A 19,636-nucleotide genomic window follows, 5' to 3' on the forward strand; every position below is an offset into this window, starting at 1 on the left:
TAGCAGAAAGTTAAACGAGCGTCAGAAAGAGAGAGATAAAATTGTCATATCTCTCTGAAATCGAGGTATTTTGCATATATATTTTATAAGGTTATAGAGTCATATTATTCAAAAACAGGGCGTCATAGAAAGTATATTTGGAGCGAGTTGTAAAGCTGCGTCATTCGACTGCCATTGGACATGAGGTAAACCTATGAATCGTTTCCGAAATGTTGGTATAGTTGTTGTTGTTATTAGGATGTTTGGGTTTGTTGTTGTTGTTTACACTGCAACTAATGGACTAATCGATTTTAATTTTCAGTACTTAAAGATGTAGGAAGTCGCAATGTTGCATAATCATATTTTCAAGTTCAACTTCTGTCATAGTAGAAAAATTTTAATCAATGATCTGTCTACTCGCACGACACAACTTGAAATAAGTCTAGGATTCATCAGTAGCAAATACCAATATTTGAGAAGGTATTGGTCAGTACTGTACAGTATAATTCCAGACTAAATTGTGGGATCAATATGTTCTTTTCGGCGAACGTGATCGTCCTAAAAGTACAAATATTTACCAAAATCGATCATTGTTAGAAGGTACATCAAGTAAACCTTCCTTTACGAGTACCATTGCAATCATGGCTATTTGAGAATTCCGTGCTATAAAAAGAAAGCGAATGTTCTAAGTATTTATTTGAAGCGAACTATAAGTATCCTGCTCAAGTATCCCGTTTCGAGTTAGTCAAGGATGTGGTCTGTGGAGTGTTAAGATAAGTCATGTCTCAAGAGTCATGTTGTTATTGCTTCTGGTTCTTTCGAATGGGGAGTGTAGTATAAACATTCCGATGAACTTTCTGAACCGACCATTGGTTTTTATATTATAGGCAGACAGCGTTTATGACATTTGTTTTCAACAAAAGAAGAGGGAGAAGTAAATTAAAACCTTAATGGTTGTATTGGTTAAAACAAACACATGGACGTTTACAGTATGCGGCAATAAAATTGTACGGCTGTAAAGACAAGATATTTGTGGGAACTTGTTATTGTTTATTTGTATTTTAATGTAATAATTTGTCGAATCTACTTGACACGTAAGATTTTCTCGAAAATAGTATGCATTATACTAGGATTATATTGTGTGAAATTTCTTGATTTGAAAAAGATTTTCGTAAGCTTTGACCTCGGGTTTGGCTTCCTCTTGCACGAGATTGATTATATGCTTGGACGATGTTGATATATAGCATTTGATAAATTTGGCAATTTGGAAACTCACCTATCAGTGATGCTTACTTTTCTCGGCGAGAATTCGTGGTCTTTCCTTAGGACAGGGATCGGCAACCTACGGCCCGCGGAGCACTATTATCCGGCCCGCGGCGCTTCACTAAATTATAGTACCAAAACATCCATTTTGACGAATATATTCTTCAGACTAAATTATATTATAACCTAACAATTATATAATTCGCAATTACTCGTTTAATGAGCATATAATTTAATTTTAATTAAGCAAATGACAACAAACGCAGAAAAGTTGATGCTAAGTGCAAAGGGTTCAATGGCGCTGAAAATATTCAAATAGAATTTTATGAGATGCAATGAGGAAATAAATCTATATTCTATTCTCGAGATGTATCACTGCTTGATTTTTATTATAAAAAGCACCATCCGTTCGGTTTTTCAACTTTCTAAAGATATGTGCGGCCCGACAATGACTTGCAACCTTAATTTTGGCCCGCGAGCGACAAAAGGTTGCCGACCCTTGCTTTAGGATATGCGCCTAGAATGTACGTCGGCAGCATGTCTGGTAAGAAATGAAGAATATTGTTTGTTTGTTTCAATATAATGTTTCCTTTCCAATTCGTGATCTACAGAAGTCAAAAAGTATTGATAATAATCTCACCTCAAAAAGCGTCGGTTTTGTGTATTTGGCATGAACGTTTCAAAATTCAGTTTAGACAAAAATTGTCCCACGATAATCACGTATGCTTGAATGAACATCTAGGACTAGGTGGTCTGTTAGTAGCCTGTAGAAATTTGTGCAGTTTAGCTCTACTGAATATGATACAATAATATAGCACGTCTAGAAAGCACAATTTACCTATATTGTATAACTCGTATAAACACTTCTGTTTGACATCTTACGTGCCGAGTATGACGGCGGGCAATTTGACTTACTTCAAGATTTGAATGACCCTATTCGGGGCTGCGAAATGATCTGACCTGTCATTTTCGGTGTGAGTCTAATTCTAGATTGACTGTTTGGCGCAAGTTTGAACTGGAGCTTTGACTTGGCAAGGTGGGAGTCGGGCGAACAAACAAGTAAATTTTCTTATTAATAACAGAGCGGATAGAATTACCTAGTGCAATAAGGTTAATCGTATTTATACTAATCATAATTTGTAGATTGCGGGCCTTTTTTTGGCCTACAACAACAAAATATTGAGACTGATTGGGATGATACTCTAAATGGCAAAATGGATGATCCAGAGTAAAAAAATGTTTCATTGGAATCCTGACGTATGCTGAGTTTTCGTTAAAAACACGTAACCCATTTTTTAATCCATCTACACTTAAAAGCGTTTAAAGATTGCTTTTCACGACGCACTTAACGCAAATTCAATGTTTTTCGAGATGTCGTTATTAAGATAAATTATGACATGCGGTGAGGCTACTGCATGATAAATATATAATGGATTGCTACCAATTGTTTATCGTTGATAAGGAAATTACTGTGAGTAAAAGTATCTTTTTTGCGGAGACGGGAGGATTTGAATGAAATTTCGTAAATCTAAATTTAAACCTTCTCACACAGTGATGAAAGTTGACACAAATGTATACTTATGTTAAAATCAGTGCCTTGTCTCGTTTATGGCGCCTATTAGAGATTTTTTAAGATCGACTCTAAAATGGTTATTTGTAAAGGGTCGTATTCTGAAAATAGTTACGTTCTTTCCAAATATTTCGTTGTTTAGAGCTATATTCTAAGTTGAGATATAGAGAAGTGCTTCACAAATATTTAGTTGAATTTAATAAGAAACATTAATCTATAATTTGTGTCTTGGCGCTGGGCGATCAGCTGTTAGATTATTTAAAGCGATTGCAACAAATAGCAATTTTAACCAAATGCATGTAAAGTAATTAAGAATAAGTCGACTATAGTCGACGATAACACATGTAGTAGTCGACGATAACACACGAACATGTAGTGTAACCTACTATTTATTGTGACCAAAGTCTGGGTGATTAAAGTGCATTTTGTGCAACTGTTTGGGGGAATGTGATAATTTAACTTTGAGAAAAACCATAAACATGGACGAACCCAATGTTTAGAACATATAACAATTTGAATCCGCGTGGCAAACAAATGAGTATGTTCTTTTGAAAAGTGAAGTGAAGAATAATTATAGCTACTGCAGACAAACTGTCTCATTATAGGTCGCATATCTTAAATTCGAGGTCAGAATGTTACCACGTTGTTACCGTGATTGAAAGACAAGATTCGATTGCAGATAGATTTGACATCCAATAATAACCGGTTGACAGACATTTAGTAGAACATCAGCTACGGTATTTAAGTATGTATATTGGAAACCAGATTTAACGTAATTGCAGTTTAGGAACTAGATTTCGGTAACCATTTTGTCACAGTTATAGACTGCGTATTTATTTAGGTAAAAACATGCCAATTGAGTTTGTAGGTAATTGGGTTGCTTACTGCAGACGATTACGACCAAATTTTACCAATAATAGAGTACGAATATAAGTATCATTTATACTAGAAAAAAAAAAAAAATATTCCCATCTCATTGGACACGAAATGGACCCGTGGATTGTTGTGCTAGATTGTTGTTGTTAGGTTATAAAAATTGTCTTTGTCAGGTGTCAGCATTTAATGGACTCGTTCATTCAAAATTTTAAGTACCTAGAGACGAAAAAGTCACTGGAAAGCTTGCACACCCACTTGTACTTTTTTTTTTTTTCAGTTTGACGGTGCGCGATATTTCACCAAAACTAAACTTCGCATCCTCATACCCATGCATTGATCTCTTGCTATTAATGAAGCCCTTACTATACACGATGCTTCTAAAAGATTGACAAAATAATATGACACATTTTGAGACCGCGTGTTTGTTTGGCAAATAAAATTATGGCTTAGGATGTGTCAATCAAGATTCGGTAACAGAAATTATTGCTTATTGCGTTGCCTAATGAATGAGTCACTGCTTTGGGATCACGTAAGCGAAACTGAAATCAGAATATTGAATAAATTTCTTCTCATACAAATCTTAATCATGGGGTGATTGATGTAAATGAGCAGTTTTGAAAATTTTAATTTTGAATTACCCCGCCCGATGTATATTCAACTCACTGGGTGCCAGGTCAGATTGGGCCGATATAGGTGTTTGTCTCCTATCCACTATGGCAAAAAATGTGTTTCTGTATTGACATATACGCATGTTTACATCCAATATAGGTTAGGAACATAAAAAGCAAGGTTTGCTAAACAGGCCTATTTTTTCATTAAAACCTTTTAACGACCTGCTGTGTTCACTCACTGACAACCTTTTCACCCTGCTTTTTCTATAAGAGGAAATGCGGTTTCGGCTATATTGAATAGGGCCATTCTCCGTGGTGTTGCAAAAACGTGGGTATTTTTACAGGACAATAGCTTTTGTTGTCCAAGAAAATATATTTGAATCAATGGTATAGTAGTTGGCAATCGTTGATGAATTATTAGTTCATAAGTCACAAACTTACAGTAAAAAATCGTTTGCATTGAAGTTTAGAATTTAAAGATTGGACGATAACCAAATGACAAGCCAGAAATTTACTTTTTCATGTTATAAAGAAAGACAATTAAACATTGAATTAAATAAATTTATAATATTGATATCGTTAGCGTTATCGTTATTGAGGCTTTGGAATCGGTCCTATCCGAGAGAGATATTATTATAGTTGAACTGGCCACTTGATTATGCAACACTGGAATTAGAAATCTTAACCATCGTATGAAACGATCCAGCATCAAGTCACGCCGTTAACAAGAAACACATCAGCATTTTGAACATACTTGTAGAATTTAAATAACCTTTGAATGCTTGAAATTGACCGAAAAGTAACGTGAATTTGACAAAAATGTTATTATTTGGAGATTGTTTTCGAATCATCTGAAACCTGATGAAACTATGCTATTATTATATTATAATACTAAAACTCAGTAAGGAAAACTATAAATATAACAGCTTCTCGTTGCATATTGTCCATGTCGACTTGGTATCGTGATATCATATGTCATTCATGAACAAGATTAACTCAATCAATTTTATAAATGTAAAAACATGGTCCGAATTTGTATTATTCATTTTACGAGCTGAAGATTAGCCATGGACCAAATTAGACTAATCATGGTCATTCCACAGTCGGGAAACGCGGCGTTTGTTGACTAATATTCATACATAATGAGTAAGCATGTCTTATTATTGTGCATGTCGTCTACTGAGTGCTTTCAAAGCTAAACGATTCTGCTTATGCTGAACGATGTTCTATTTATATGTCCAGAATAATATATAGCCTTATGTATTTATGGATTGAATAGTTGCATATTTAACGCCGTAGGATGAAATTGCAGCACGATTTTGCTTTAATGAACTTCTATACTTGCAGCTTCTATTATATTTTGTATAGTGGAAATAGCATAATCATGAATGTCACCACTTTTATCTTGGAATAGATGTACAAGTAAAAGTTGGAGGATTCACAAGTCGAGGATGTTTTGTGAGTATTTATTACGTTTTTATTGTTTCTTTAAATTAGGAACCACCGTCCTGCTGTCTGTAACATAGTACTAAATTCGTTTCAATTAGCTTAAGCTTAACTTTTAATTTCACATGAACTAAATAGTATGTCATGGGAACGTAGAGGTAGCTGTTCAGACACATATAAAAACAACCCTATTTAACAAAGTTGAAAGTAGGGTAACGTTTTTGAGACTGCTTAAAATCATTTTTCTAAATGCAGAATATTACCAACTCGGCTTGCAAGTGTGTGGTGATATAAGACGGTAGTTTTATCATGATATGAGCCTATTATGACCAAGTTCAATTTACGTCTTTGCCGATGTTTTGGCAGGAAAGTACGTTAGATAATCAATACATCTATTTTTGCGATATGGTTAGATAATGTAATATATTTGAATATTTAAATCATGGTACCTGAAAATACTTGCGTGTAATACTCTATTTAACATACTATTTATATAATTTTATTCATTTTGTACTTTTTGAGTCCAAAATTGATATTATGATGTGATGCTGTAATTAGCCTGAGAGAAATTTACTTCGAAGTTCAATAATATATACGCTGTGACACTGAGTAAACCGCAATAAGCTTTCTATGCGTGCAGTTTTCCCTTTCCAACCGATTGTTTCTGACGTCATATTGTCATGATTAATGCTTCGTCGATCTATTCATCAAAATTTGTTTTGGAACTGCGTGGTGATCAAGCATATGCCGTAGATAATACAAATGAAAATTGTTTATTTCCTACAAAGGAGAAAATATTAATATAATTTTGAGTATACATCTTGAATTTCTCAGAAATGTAAGGAAGCCATTTGGAACAGGCCATATTTTAGACATGAACATGCATTCAGTCAGAATTATCCTAAAATTGGCGATGAATGTATTTTGTCACAAAACTGAATCATTTACCCAATGTTTATTTTATGACATGATTAACATGGAAAAATATTTTTACTGCTTTTGAACTTTTTGGAGAGTGTTATTAAATTATTTATGTTTTCTATTGGGTGTTATAAGCTGAAATATGTAAATAAAATGTGATATTCCATACTTGAAAATTTGCTAATGGTATTTCAAAAGTCACGTGTACCAATTGTACTACACGTCCCACATGTACCACTCGCGCCACTTTGTAAGGCACAAATAGTACACGACATTATCAAAATATCCATTTTCTAATAGTATTAGATTCCATTAGGCTAATGCAGGGGTCGACAACCTGCGCCCCGCGGATTAAATAATCCGGCCCGCGACGCTTCACTGAATTACAGCGACAAAACGGCTGTGTTTTCACGATTATATTCTTTACGTAACAGAATTTATTGTGAGACACGGTAGACTAAATTATATTATAACCTAACAATACAGTGATCAGATACTTGTTCAATGAGCCTACAATTTGATTATAATTATACATTAATTATTAATTGTAACTATGGCAACAAAACGCAGAAAAGTTGATGCTGAGTGCAGCGGGTCCAATGGCGCAGAAAATATTCAATGCAATGAAAAAATGAAATCCATATTTTATTCGAGAGATGTATCACTGCTTGTTTTTTGTAAATAGTATCTTCTTGAAGAATAACTCTATCCAAATTTGAAAAACCATGCAAAATAATTCACATCGATGTTTGGAAGTACATATGTGTGCAAACAAAAATTTTCGAAAAATCAACATTGCGAAGAATAAGCTGAGAACTCGGAATTAGTGATGCCTATTTATAAAATGTCTTAATCTTGGCTCCATCCAGCATGCCGCCTGATATCGAAAAGCCATCAAGAGTGATGAAACAAAAAGTTTCACATTAAATGTCAATTGTACTTTTTTTTTCTCTTAGTAAGACGATTAAGTTGAGTTCACGAGTTGTCGTAGTCTTCTTAACTTCAACTTCCGATCTGTGTTGAAATATTGTGGATCATTGGCCATCTGTTAGGTTTTTAATTTTCTAAAAATATGTGTGGCCCGCCAAGACTTGCAACTCTAACTTTGGCCCGCGAGCGACAAAAGATTGCCGACCCCTGGGCTAGTGTATCATCAAAACGCGCAATAACAGAAGGGTCAAAGGTAGCCCATACATAAAGGCATTTATCTACATCTTATCTACAATGTTGCGTAAAAAACACCAGTCTATTTTGTAAGGAGTATGATTTGATTGTCTAAATCTGCAATCAAATCGGAGAAATAAAATAAAAGCGTGAACGCGATTTTATACAATCTAGGACTTTCATCGTTGCGTAAATTCAACAAGTTACAAACATATGATCATTCTGTGTTTTTTATATAATATAATTTTCTATCAAAGTTACAATGCCGATGTTGCTATGGGGACATTTATTTATTAGTTGTTTGATGATTTTTTTTTCAGGTCAATTTATTTTATGTCTATCAATGATGGAAGCCGCCAGATCACAATATCCAGATCCACTATGGGATTACTACCATCCTGGGTCGGGGGATAGCTTTGTTAATGAAACGGTATGTTTGAGTTAGCTACTTTTTTGAAAAAATTAGGCTGTAAATTTATGTACTATGTAAAATCTTTTATGACTACGGAAAGCTATTCAAATAGTTGGCCATGATGAAGAGGCACGTAATTTACCAAACGTGAAAATATTAGGCATGGATTAGGTTTTAAATTGATAAATTTAAGTTAGAGTTGTATGCAGGCTTCTTTACTGATGCCATTTCTGAGCTGAGGCAGGTTTGAAACTGTAACTTATATTTTTAAGTATTTGAGCAGTGTTTTTGAATAATTTCCAAAATCCATTCAAAATTAGTTCCGACGGTTCAATTTTTTGAAACACGTTTTTGCTCAAATAAAAATCCATTCAAAATCTGGTTTTAAAATCAAAATGCAAATCTGTTTACCTAATAGTTCTGATGCCAAAATTTTATGTTATATGATTTTCCCGTCGATTTTAATATTAAGTTCAGTTTGGGGTATTTCTTGGAATATGGAAACGTTCATTTTCTTTTCTCTAAATAAGTGAGAGAGCAACGCTCAAATATGTGGACATGAAAGTTAATGGCTAATACGGACTCCTTCAATATCAAGAAGTTTCAGCCAAATATTGAAAGAATTGACCGGAAATGATGTCATGGCATAGAGTCCCTCTTGAATTATAAAAAGCAGCAAAATTGGTGAAATATCGTGTTTATATGACTCATAAAACTTCTTCAGATTTCTTTAATCTTAAATAATCGAAAATCGATAGATCCATTAGTTGCAAATAAACAACAACAATTCTACAAGAACAACAACAATCTAGCAAAGCAATTCATAGATAAAGTCCGTGCAAATAACGTAAATAACATCTTTGAACTCATCAGATGTTGTTTGTGTTTTTGCTATTTTTAAATCTCATCAGATGTTGTTTGTGTCTTTGTTCTTTTTTATTTATTAAAAAGTTGTTGCAGATTTAAAAAATAATAATTTCAAAATCAAAATTCAATTTACAAAATCGTAAACAGGAAACGCAAGGAAAAAAATCTGGAATATAATTTATTTTCAAACATGACGCAAAGAAACATAATGCATTTCATGTTATATTTACCGTCACGACGTAATCAATAAAGTAATTTAAATCGTAGTTGGGTTATGTTGGATCTTTCTCAAACAACATTAAAAATTTATTCAGAACATAAAAACAATATAGCTTTATTTTCCGTTCAAGTAAGCCGATTCAAAAATATTGAGACGTCGTGTTATGCTCATTTTACTTTTACAAATTTCATTACCGTCTTGTGTCCTGTCGCCTTAATGGAGTTTTATCATTTCTGTAATTTAACCTTTTTTGAGCCAATTCTTTGAAATCATTCATCAAACTTGTGCGTTATCTGTATTTTGTAATTTATCCATGGCCGGGTGAAAGAGCTTGAATTTATTCTAAGCGAATAATCGATGTAACAACCTTTATCGTGACATCAAAAATCAATATGGCGGGTAAATGCATCTGATCATGTTTAAGAACCATTATGGGATAAATAAATAAGAACCATCATTTACTAAAACGGGGAAATAGAGAATTACAAATAAATCAGATAAATATTCCTGTAAACAAAATTCGGTGTGGTTTTATAAGTATTTATAATGTATACCTTTTCAATTTGTTTCAACTGGGTAAAAAGAAATTACGTGTGATAATAAGTTTTTGGACTAACGCCGAAACCTATAGTGATTATGTGTTGATTGCGTAACAATGAAATTGCACAAAAATTTGTTGAGTTGCTGTAAAAATATGAAGCAAACATCCAAATGACGTCTGGGCTCACCCTGCGCATGTTTATTCTTTGTTCTATTTTTTCTAAATAAGCTATAGGTCATTTTTTCACTGTCAATGATATCGTCATGATATAAAATTTAGTATTTTTCTGACTCACCAGAACTCACGACACCCACTCTACAGACGCAAAAGAAAAACGAACTACAAATATGAATATATATTTTGAATGCGGTATTGCGCCGTTGAAACACGAAGCGTACAAAAGAACACTAATTTTTTTTTTCAGTATCAGTTGATGTTGCGCGAAACTAAGTATACCTTGACTTGCTATATGTCTTCGCGCAGGTGGATATCTATGTGTATAATGCAAAGATGCTGCGGCAAGAATAAAGATGACTATTTTATTTGATTCGGATGTGCTTTGTACTTTCGCTGGGAAATAGATTCAATCGAAGCGACTACTCGAAAATATGTAGCAACGAGGATTTAGGCCAGAGATATTTGCAGAAAATATGTAGCGAAGCCATTTTGAAACTTTCAATTGCTCGAGGAATGCCCATTACGTTGTTTGACTCCGTTTGGGCGAGAAATGCCTAGCTGAAAAAAAAAATTGGCTCAGTGTCCAACTAAAATAAATAGTATATACTATAAAGTATATATACATATAGTATCCCGTTTTGAATTGAAATATTCATATGATAAACATGTTCTCTAACCTGTTTCTAACATGTCATTTCTGGATGTTAGCAAAAATTGTCAAAATGTCATATATTCTATTTGTAACTCATTATTACCATCTGAACATTTATCGGAAGAGACTGATTAAAAAATATTTTTTGCAACTGTAGTTTTTTCACATGTATAGTAATGCAGCAACCTTGGACTTCGATGAATATTTAAAACAACAAAATCTCAAGCAGACTAAAATTGCCGATAATGTCAAAGTTTTTGTAAATGTAAAATTTTCAGTTTCAGTATATACAACAACTAACAGTGTTATGGTTGATTGCCTGGTATAGTATTGACCGGAATATACTCAATTATCATGTAAAGCATTATCTACTGACACATCTATCTTAATATTAAAGTGATATAATAGAAAAATTTGTAGCATATACAAAATACATACAAGTCATCACAATCCAGTACATAAACTGCTTTCCAAGAAGAGTGCAAAATACTAATTGGAGATTTGTTGCCAAATGGTTGTCAAATCGTTTCTGGCAAAAATGCAAAAAATTACGAATCAATTTTTCAATAAAAGTGTAATTAATGGAATGCACCTTAGAGCCTCCATTTTTACGGCTACTTTTAAGTACTTTTCGTAGAAAATTTCAATCATCAGAAGTGTTGAATAATGTACTAAAGTTACACCTTGGAAATGTTTACAAATGAAAAAGTCATTTATTGTTAAATTATGAATTTGCATATTGTAAAACGTAACTACGTGATCACCAATCTTCCATATTTACATATTTTCCATTTATTCACATTTCATCTTACTGCGTGTATATAAATAGAGATCAGTACAATCTATAAGATGATTCCGCGTGATAACACGCGTTGATAAAAATGAAGTTTTTGGTAATTCTAATTGTTGAATGCAAAATACACCAAATGACGCGACGTCTCAAACATGACATTGCCTGGAATGACTCAAGCCATTGAATACAGGGAATACGTGTACATGAAAATAATTTAAATAACTAAGAAGAATTTGGTACATGCATATTTAAAAGTTTAAAATTTTTAATTAGCAATGAATGAATACTAAATATATTTTCATGAATACGATCACATTTATGAAGCGAATAAAGCGCAAAATTTCTTGACCGAATATTCTGTACTCCAGTACAGTGAATACGTGTACATGAAAATAATTTAAATAACTAAGAAGAATTTGGTACATGCATATTTGAAAGTTTAAAATTTTCAATTAGCAATGAATGAATACTAAATATATTTTCATGAATATGATCACATTTATGAAGCGAATAAAGCGCAAAATTTCTTGACCGAATATTCTGTAATCCAGTACAGTAAGTACGGATTAATTAAAGTATTGATAATCTCTACAAATGTATTTTTATTTATAGGATTACATCCAAGACTATGGCGTCTCTTCGATTCATCCCTTCTTTCCTGGAGGTGATTCTACCGGATTACATCCATGTGAAGTTGATACGACAGATATGACTTGTCCGAGCGATGAGTTTGCAACTGCAGGGAGATGCGATTTTAAGCTGGAATGTCAGTTTTGTGAAGACGAATTAAACTGCACAGACAATCCACTGTTTCCCACTGTTTTTCAATGTGACTCTACATGTATTATATTTGGAGATTTTTGTCCTCCGGATGATGGGTGTACTCGGTTTTGCGACGGATATGAGCAATGTCCAAACGGCGATGACGAACCGTATGAAATGTACGGGTTTAAATGTCCCGTAAATCAAGTATTTCGGAAACCTGAGCTCCGTCCAAAACGGTGTACGATCGCACAAGAATATATCGAGAGATGGAAAGACCCAGCCACAAGGGAAAAATATCATAAACACGCTATATGTCCCGGTGCGGCTGATGTCTGCTACGCGAATAACAGCGGATACCTTAACATTTCAAAATGCTTTCAATGCTTGGATGGGACAATAATCAGTGCAGTCCAAGTTTGTGACAGCCAAATTGACTGTAAAGACCTATCAGATGAATGCCTTTGTTCTTTTAACAAAACAATACCGAAAGAACTTAAGATGGAACGGTTTTGCAACATGCAAAACAAAATTCGAGAGCAGGACCCCGACTGTAGCGGGAAAATAGCTTGCGGACAAGAAAGAAATTATACTTGCGTCGAACCTGATAAACTTTGCAACGACGAAAATCCGGAATGTCATTTTGATATATGTCATAACGCAAAGAATTCAACTGATTCGTTTTATTGCTACAGTGCTTCTGGTTATCACGTGACCGCAACATTGTGTGATGGACGCCCAGAATGTCCGGACAGAGAAGACGAATGTAATCCGAAGTGTCCTGATCATTACAAATTTTGCAACCTAAGCATTCCTGCTCAGAAATTGATCGGGTGTGATGTCATAAACGAACCAGAATGCGACAAACGAGATCAACGAGCTTTTATTTGCAACGGAATGCAGGATTGTAAGAACGGAATGGACGAGGATTCGTGCCCGAAACTTAGTCGTTGTAATCCTGGAGATCCCAGCAAAAACAATAGCTACGATTACGAGTATGAACGGTATGTCTAAAAAAAACTTTAAACAAGCAATAACTTCTTTTTTAAGTGATTCAAGAGTCTTGCTGCACACTAATACAAATATATGTATTACCGTACTGACGTATTGTCTCGAAAGACGACAGGATAAATTCCGTTAGCATGGTCTAAAAAAATTCTGAAAATATGTAACTTATTCTCCACACAACTTGTAGTAACTTTTTATATATATGTATAAAATATATATATTTCCATTCATGATCCGATCTCAATACTGTTTACTCCGTCCCCAAAACTGTTATTTACTACCTTGCTCATAGGTGCGATTTCATCATGGATTGTCAAGATACAGGCGAAGACGAAGCAAAGTGCCCTCACAGATTTTATTGTAATGACAATATGCCCCCTGGACTTCCTGACTCCAGAGTTAAAGATGGAAAAATTGACTGCAAAGATGGTGAGGACGAGTGTGAATACAAAGAAAATAGTTTTGCGAGTGGTAAGTGTTCTTTCTAATTTATATGTTCGTATTGACTGTTCAAAATACATGATATAGCATTTGTAATAAGCAAATGACGATGAAGTAAGATATTCTAGATTCCAAGGATATCTATAAAATGGAAAATGACAAATTAGATTAGAACATGCTGCAGAACTAATCGATACTGCAAAAGGGGTCAATCATTTTGATTGCTGCAACTAAAAAGATTGCTAACATGTATTCATATGAGCAATCGTGTTATAAAACGAATTTTAAACATGTTTTTTTCAATTTTTGCTGCAGGTCAGCACATGATAAAGTACAAAGTCATTCTTGTGTTAATGTGGATCATGGCCGCTGTAGCTTTAGCCGGAAATTCTTTGGTCATTTTTAACTGCGCTAAAGACCTTTGGGAAACTTATCGACGGGGAGCAACTGTGACGGTTCGAGGCAGGGTGGGCGTTTGCAACAAGACTTTAGTACTAAACCTCGCGCTGGCCGATTTTCTCATGGGAGTTTATCTTTTGATCTTGGTCATCAAAGCCCAACAGGTTAGTCTTCCTTTGTTGATTGATTAAAAGTATTCACGCACTTGCTTGCGTAAAAAACTCATCATATATGACTACAGTCGAAAAGGTCGTTTACAAGACCTTACTCTGGCATGTGATAAAAGCGTCATTATATGATCCTAATTGGTCTAAAGCGCAAGTGTACGGGAATGGTTTATATGGAATATCGACTCATGTATACTTTCTTCATTACATTATAGAATACGACTAAAGTGCGCAATAAGCGTAACTTCCCAAGAATATAATGCCACATAACGTTTTTAATGGAGAAAGCAAATATCCAATTTTTCAAATACTTGTAGTTTTAACCAAGTATGTTTAGCTCAATCTCGAGGTTTTTATGTATATGTGTAACATGCTTGCGACTTATTCGACGAGTTTGGACAAATCGTTGCTGTTGTGAAGAAATCGTTTTCATCCACAACTGCTGGTCTAATCAATTTTAAATTTTTAATACTTAAAGTTGGACAAAGATGCAAGTAGATTTTTCTTTTTTCAAATATTTTCTATGTCCTACGGGAGATGGCCAGATATTTCACCCAAAATTTTGCTTTTTGATTATATGGGGACACTTTAATATGACATATGATAACCCTTTTGTGTGACATTTGACCTCTGCGTCCGTATATCTGAGCATTCATTTCCTAATTTATCACACTTCAATTAACAATGTACTTTATTTAACTTTCAGTACAGCGACGAATATTGCAAATATTGGCAAGAATGGAGAACAAGTCCACTGTGTTCAGGGCTCGGCGCTCTTGCTGTGTTGTCGAGTCAGACATCAGTTCTTATCATGGTCATGATGACAACTTACAGATTCTACAGTGTCCGCAGTCCATTTCGAGCAGAAAGACTAAAAGCTCGTTACCTCGTAGCAGTTGTGATAGCCTGTTGGGTTCCTCCTGCTTTTGTGGCCGTTTGTCCGCTCGTGGGATACGACAGAGCTTTTGCTTTTCTCAGCAGAAGCAAATTGCGGTTTTTCGACAATGCCGTTTTGGGGAAACCTGAATTCCAGGATTTTGTGCAACGATCTTGGTTGATGTCAAATTTCAGTTCGTCAGACTTTGGGCCACAGGGCTGGCCTGATTTATTTCAAAAATTTTGCAAGTTATATCCAAAAGTTTGCTCTTCCAATGAAGATAATCAAATAGTTGAGAAATGGTTTGGATACTATAGTGCTGATAGTGTATGCTTACCGCGGTGAGTATATCAAATCATAGTCTAATTTGAATGATTTCGAGTCAAATCTATGCCAATTACAAAAGCCAAATGCATCCAAACATTTCATAAATTTGTGAAATGTTCTGAAATATATATATGTGTAGTGTTACTCCAGAAAAGGATTTCATCATCATGGTAATAGCAAATCACGATTTCTCGCAAGCTTGTCAATTTAAACCAGGTTGGGCATATTTTGGGAGTGAAAATAATAAAATAACTGCATAAAAACTCGCACTTTACAGTACAACTTCATTATGGCACTAACAAACAATTATCTCCCATTAGATTTTAACATGACTGGTAGCTAGGCGGGTTACTTTCATATAAAGCGTAAAATTTTATGAACCATAAATATGGCGCATTTTGTCATCTTCAAAGGTCCTCATTGTCAAAAGTGGAATCTATTCAATAACAAAGTGATATTTTACGATATTTATATATCTGCCGATATGCAACGTATTCAACAAACTTATTTTATCATTCAGATTATTTCCGCATTACAACGACAGCGGATGGGATTACACCGCTGGTGTTATTGCGTTTGATTTTGTCTCTTTTATCTATATTTTACTCGTTTATACAATGTTATACGTTTGCACAGTAAGAAGATCAAACGAACCAGGGAACGGTGAGATTGTATTCAATTTTTATCTCATTTTTTTAGGTTTTAATCATGTTTTATCCACATTTTCGTTGTTCATCTGAGCCTTGTTGGAGGTTTTTTTAAATAAGACAACTAATCTACTAAGAATACGTTTTAAATGATATTGATTCTGAATTTTTAAATGATTGTTAAATATCGAATCTGAACTGACGGAATCAAGTTTGAATGCTTATATGTTATATTTGTATTTGAAAAACGTATAATGGCTGAGGGGGAAAAAATCGTTAGTTCTGAATACGTAAACACAAAACAAAAATATTATTCATTGAATCACGTTAATATATAAAAAAAAAAGTGTGTAAAATACCGCATTTGAAAAACAGAACCACGTTCCCACGTTACATGATTGTCTTTTCAAGTCATTACGTCACTGACTTTTGGCCTCCAGCCAGCATACCGAACATAAGACTGACAAAAAATGGTAACAATGTGTAATTAGCTCTCCCAGTGGGCGTATCAACCGCTACATCGGCAATATAAAAATAGCACACCACAACAAATGCCCAGAGCGTATTGGCAATACTTTGGAAATTCCCATTGCGGAATGGTAACAGTTTTTTAATGCATTATTCTTGCTGATGATGACACAAAGTCTATTCAAAAATAAATTGTAGTATTCTAACGGATTTTGGCGTCGTATATTTTAGATTAATTTATATAATATTCGCTTGTTATCTACAACTGAGAAAAGATCCTATTAAATTCGAAATGCATACGTATGCTATGCTATATCTTGCATGTACATATTCAAATGTTAGTAAGATGCGCTTTGACCCGATGACCTCTGGCATTATCAGCCCCACAAAAATATGTTAATCTAATTTGTTTGATTTGGTTCAACAGGTTTATCATTTGGACGAGGTTCGTCGTTTGCATCTGTAGACGAACTGAGATCACGGGAAGATCGAGTTATCTGGCAACGTATAAGTCGACTTTTATTTACCGATTTCGTGTGCTGGATGCCGATTTGTATAACTTGCCTCATATCTTTGAGCGGGAGCAACATACCACCTCTCATGTATCAAATCTCTGCAGCGTTTTTCTTGCCCATCAACAGCGCGTTGAATCCACTTTTATATTCTAACGCCATCTATCGAGCAATAGATCGATTCTTTCCAGTGTGGCTTCAATGCGATGGAGTGCCGTATGTAAATTGCGGAAGAGCCACAACGAATGGAAACCACACTTCTAATGGTGAGAGAGCAAATGGCACTCCTGCTAGCGCTACAGACGAATTACGTATCAGTCGAGATCAGTTAGCATTAGAAACTCGCAGCATCACTGTATCAGAAACGGATAGAGCCCGCGTTTCAAACAACCCAGAAGTTAAACCGTTCATGTCTAATGGACGATTGCGGTTAGAATCTGGAAGCGATAATGCTTTTCAGCCAGATTCACCCCCGGCTGCCTCAGGCCGTATTGTGCGTTCTATGGCAAGAATGTCTCGTTTCTTTTCTGAGAGAAAAAAAGATAATCAACATCCACCAGTATACGAAACTGCTGCCACTCTTCCCAGACGGCATCGCCCTAAATCCCAGTCAACCACAAGTACCTCCACTACCTTCACCAGCATTGGGCAAGATAGTCACTAAATAGATTTTGTTGATTATTTTATTTATTTTACCTTTTCATTTATTATTCGTGCATCGAATCTTGATTATGTCCTATTTGCAGGCTTGTCCATGGGACATATTTTTCTGTCCCGTTCCATCCCACACCATGGGATTCCCATAGGAATCCAATTCAATGAAAATTGTTGAATTTAGGTTAACTTTAAAAATTCAGAACTATGATATAACTAACAAGAGAGCTGTGCTCAAATATAAGAAATAATTAATAGATTTTGGATGGAATATCAGATCTCATAAATACATGCATGCAAATGCATAAATGCTGGTCCACTCCTTGTCCAGTAACTACGGCAATTCAGAACCATTAGGGCACTCTAATTCTATTTCTGAATCACTCTGCTCATTCGGCAAAATATTAATCTTGTATAAAAATGGGTGTCTCAAATATTGCGTGCCTCATGGGAGATGCAAATGTGTGCTGTCACATCCCATCCCATAGGACGTTTCCATGAATAAGCCTGCCTATTTGCGAACGGTTTTTTACACGCACCATGATCCAAATTTGTGGGTCCAACAGCTTACAAGGTGAAAGCATGATTGCAACTTTCTCTTTTATTTACTACCTAATGAATAACACCTCAGATACACAAGATAAAATTAAACCACTTCAAACGCATGCTCCTCATCACATTTTAAGCATTCAACCTAATAAGCTCGCCTGTGTGGCATCTCCCATTCTGCATAGACTGAATACCGAATTATAGTCTTGTCATTTTTCATTTGTCGCACTTACAGTGGCGTTAATTCTGTGTGTTTAATTTGATCTGTAATATGAGATTGAAATGTAGATTCATTCTGCTTTTTCCTAATTGCAACAAAAATGACTTGATAGCTTAGCACCTGGTCACTGTAGAATAACTTGCTTGTTCACAAATTAATCTCCTAATCTGATATTACGTTCAGCCTAGTACCTCACTGCCGTGTGATTACTTTATAAATGGTGGAACCTTTTTTACCCACTTAGAGTAGAAACCAATCAAAAATGCTCTGCTCATGCAATGGAAGATAGAATAAATTGGACTTAATAATCAGCAATTGTATCTCCAGTAGAATGCGATTTACCGTAAGCGATTTTGTTGGAAGTATTTTTTAGGCAGTCTGCTGTGATTCTGATTATTCGATCTATTGAAACCAAATTTTTTGATTTGCATTACTTTCGAATTTTGATTGACCTAACAATTTTTGGCCACTCGATTTATTTTGGGGTACAAAGAATATTACTTTACCCTCGATTACACTTTTTGTATTATCCTGATAGAATATAGTTTCGAGTCACTGCATGAAGCATCAAAATCATTTCATACTTTCACTTTTTTTTATTCATTTCTCTGTCGTTTCTGTTTCAAAATATATTCCCCTCGTTCCTCAAAAAATATGTTGCGATCTTCCAAGATTACAAAAGTTTGTTTGAATTGTTTGTGTGAATTGTTTTTATGGGCGGTTAGCCCTGGGTAATAATGGTCTGATAGGTCATAGAATAGATACACAAACAAAATATTTGGTTTAATATATCATGACAATCTAGCCCTGAACGAATCAGATGCGCCAAATAAATGAGAAATATCTTAAAGTTTATATTTGCATTTCAACATTTACGAGTATTGGTTCATACCCGAACTACTCTGCTGACTTGCTTGAAGCTTAGAGCTATACAACCTCACTAAAATGAGAACCCGTGGTTTTCAATTTCTCGAGTTCATTCAACAAAGGAATTACTGAATTTTGTGGGCGTGAATTAGCGACTAGAGAGCAATTATAATTTAGACTGTGTTATGTCCTGAACCAGTTGAAAACTGCGTTGCATCAAACGTAACAAAATTATATCGATAAAAT

At 34.7% G+C, this 19,636-nt stretch overlaps 1 protein-coding gene across 1 annotated transcript; it reads left to right on the forward strand.

Moving 5' to 3' along the window:
- Positions 1-5,625: 5,625 nt before the first annotated feature.
- On the forward strand, positions 5,626-19,030 carry LOC120337813 (uncharacterized). The gene is made up of 8 exons (XM_039405703.2): positions 5,626-5,757; positions 8,151-8,260; positions 12,105-13,258; positions 13,555-13,733; positions 14,019-14,266; positions 14,976-15,487; positions 15,994-16,136; positions 17,016-19,030. Exons 1-8 carry the CDS (start codon positions 5,688-5,690, stop codon positions 17,762-17,764), a joined length of 3,165 nt encoding a protein of 1,054 aa, XP_039261637.2. The 5' UTR covers positions 5,626-5,687; the 3' UTR covers positions 17,765-19,030.
- Positions 19,031-19,636: the final 606 nt, after the last annotated feature.

This window comes from Styela clava, chromosome 10 (assembly GCF_964204865.1).
Source record: "Styela clava chromosome 10, kaStyClav1.hap1.2, whole genome shotgun sequence".
Classification (NCBI taxonomy): domain Eukaryota; kingdom Metazoa; phylum Chordata; class Ascidiacea; order Stolidobranchia; family Styelidae; genus Styela; species Styela clava.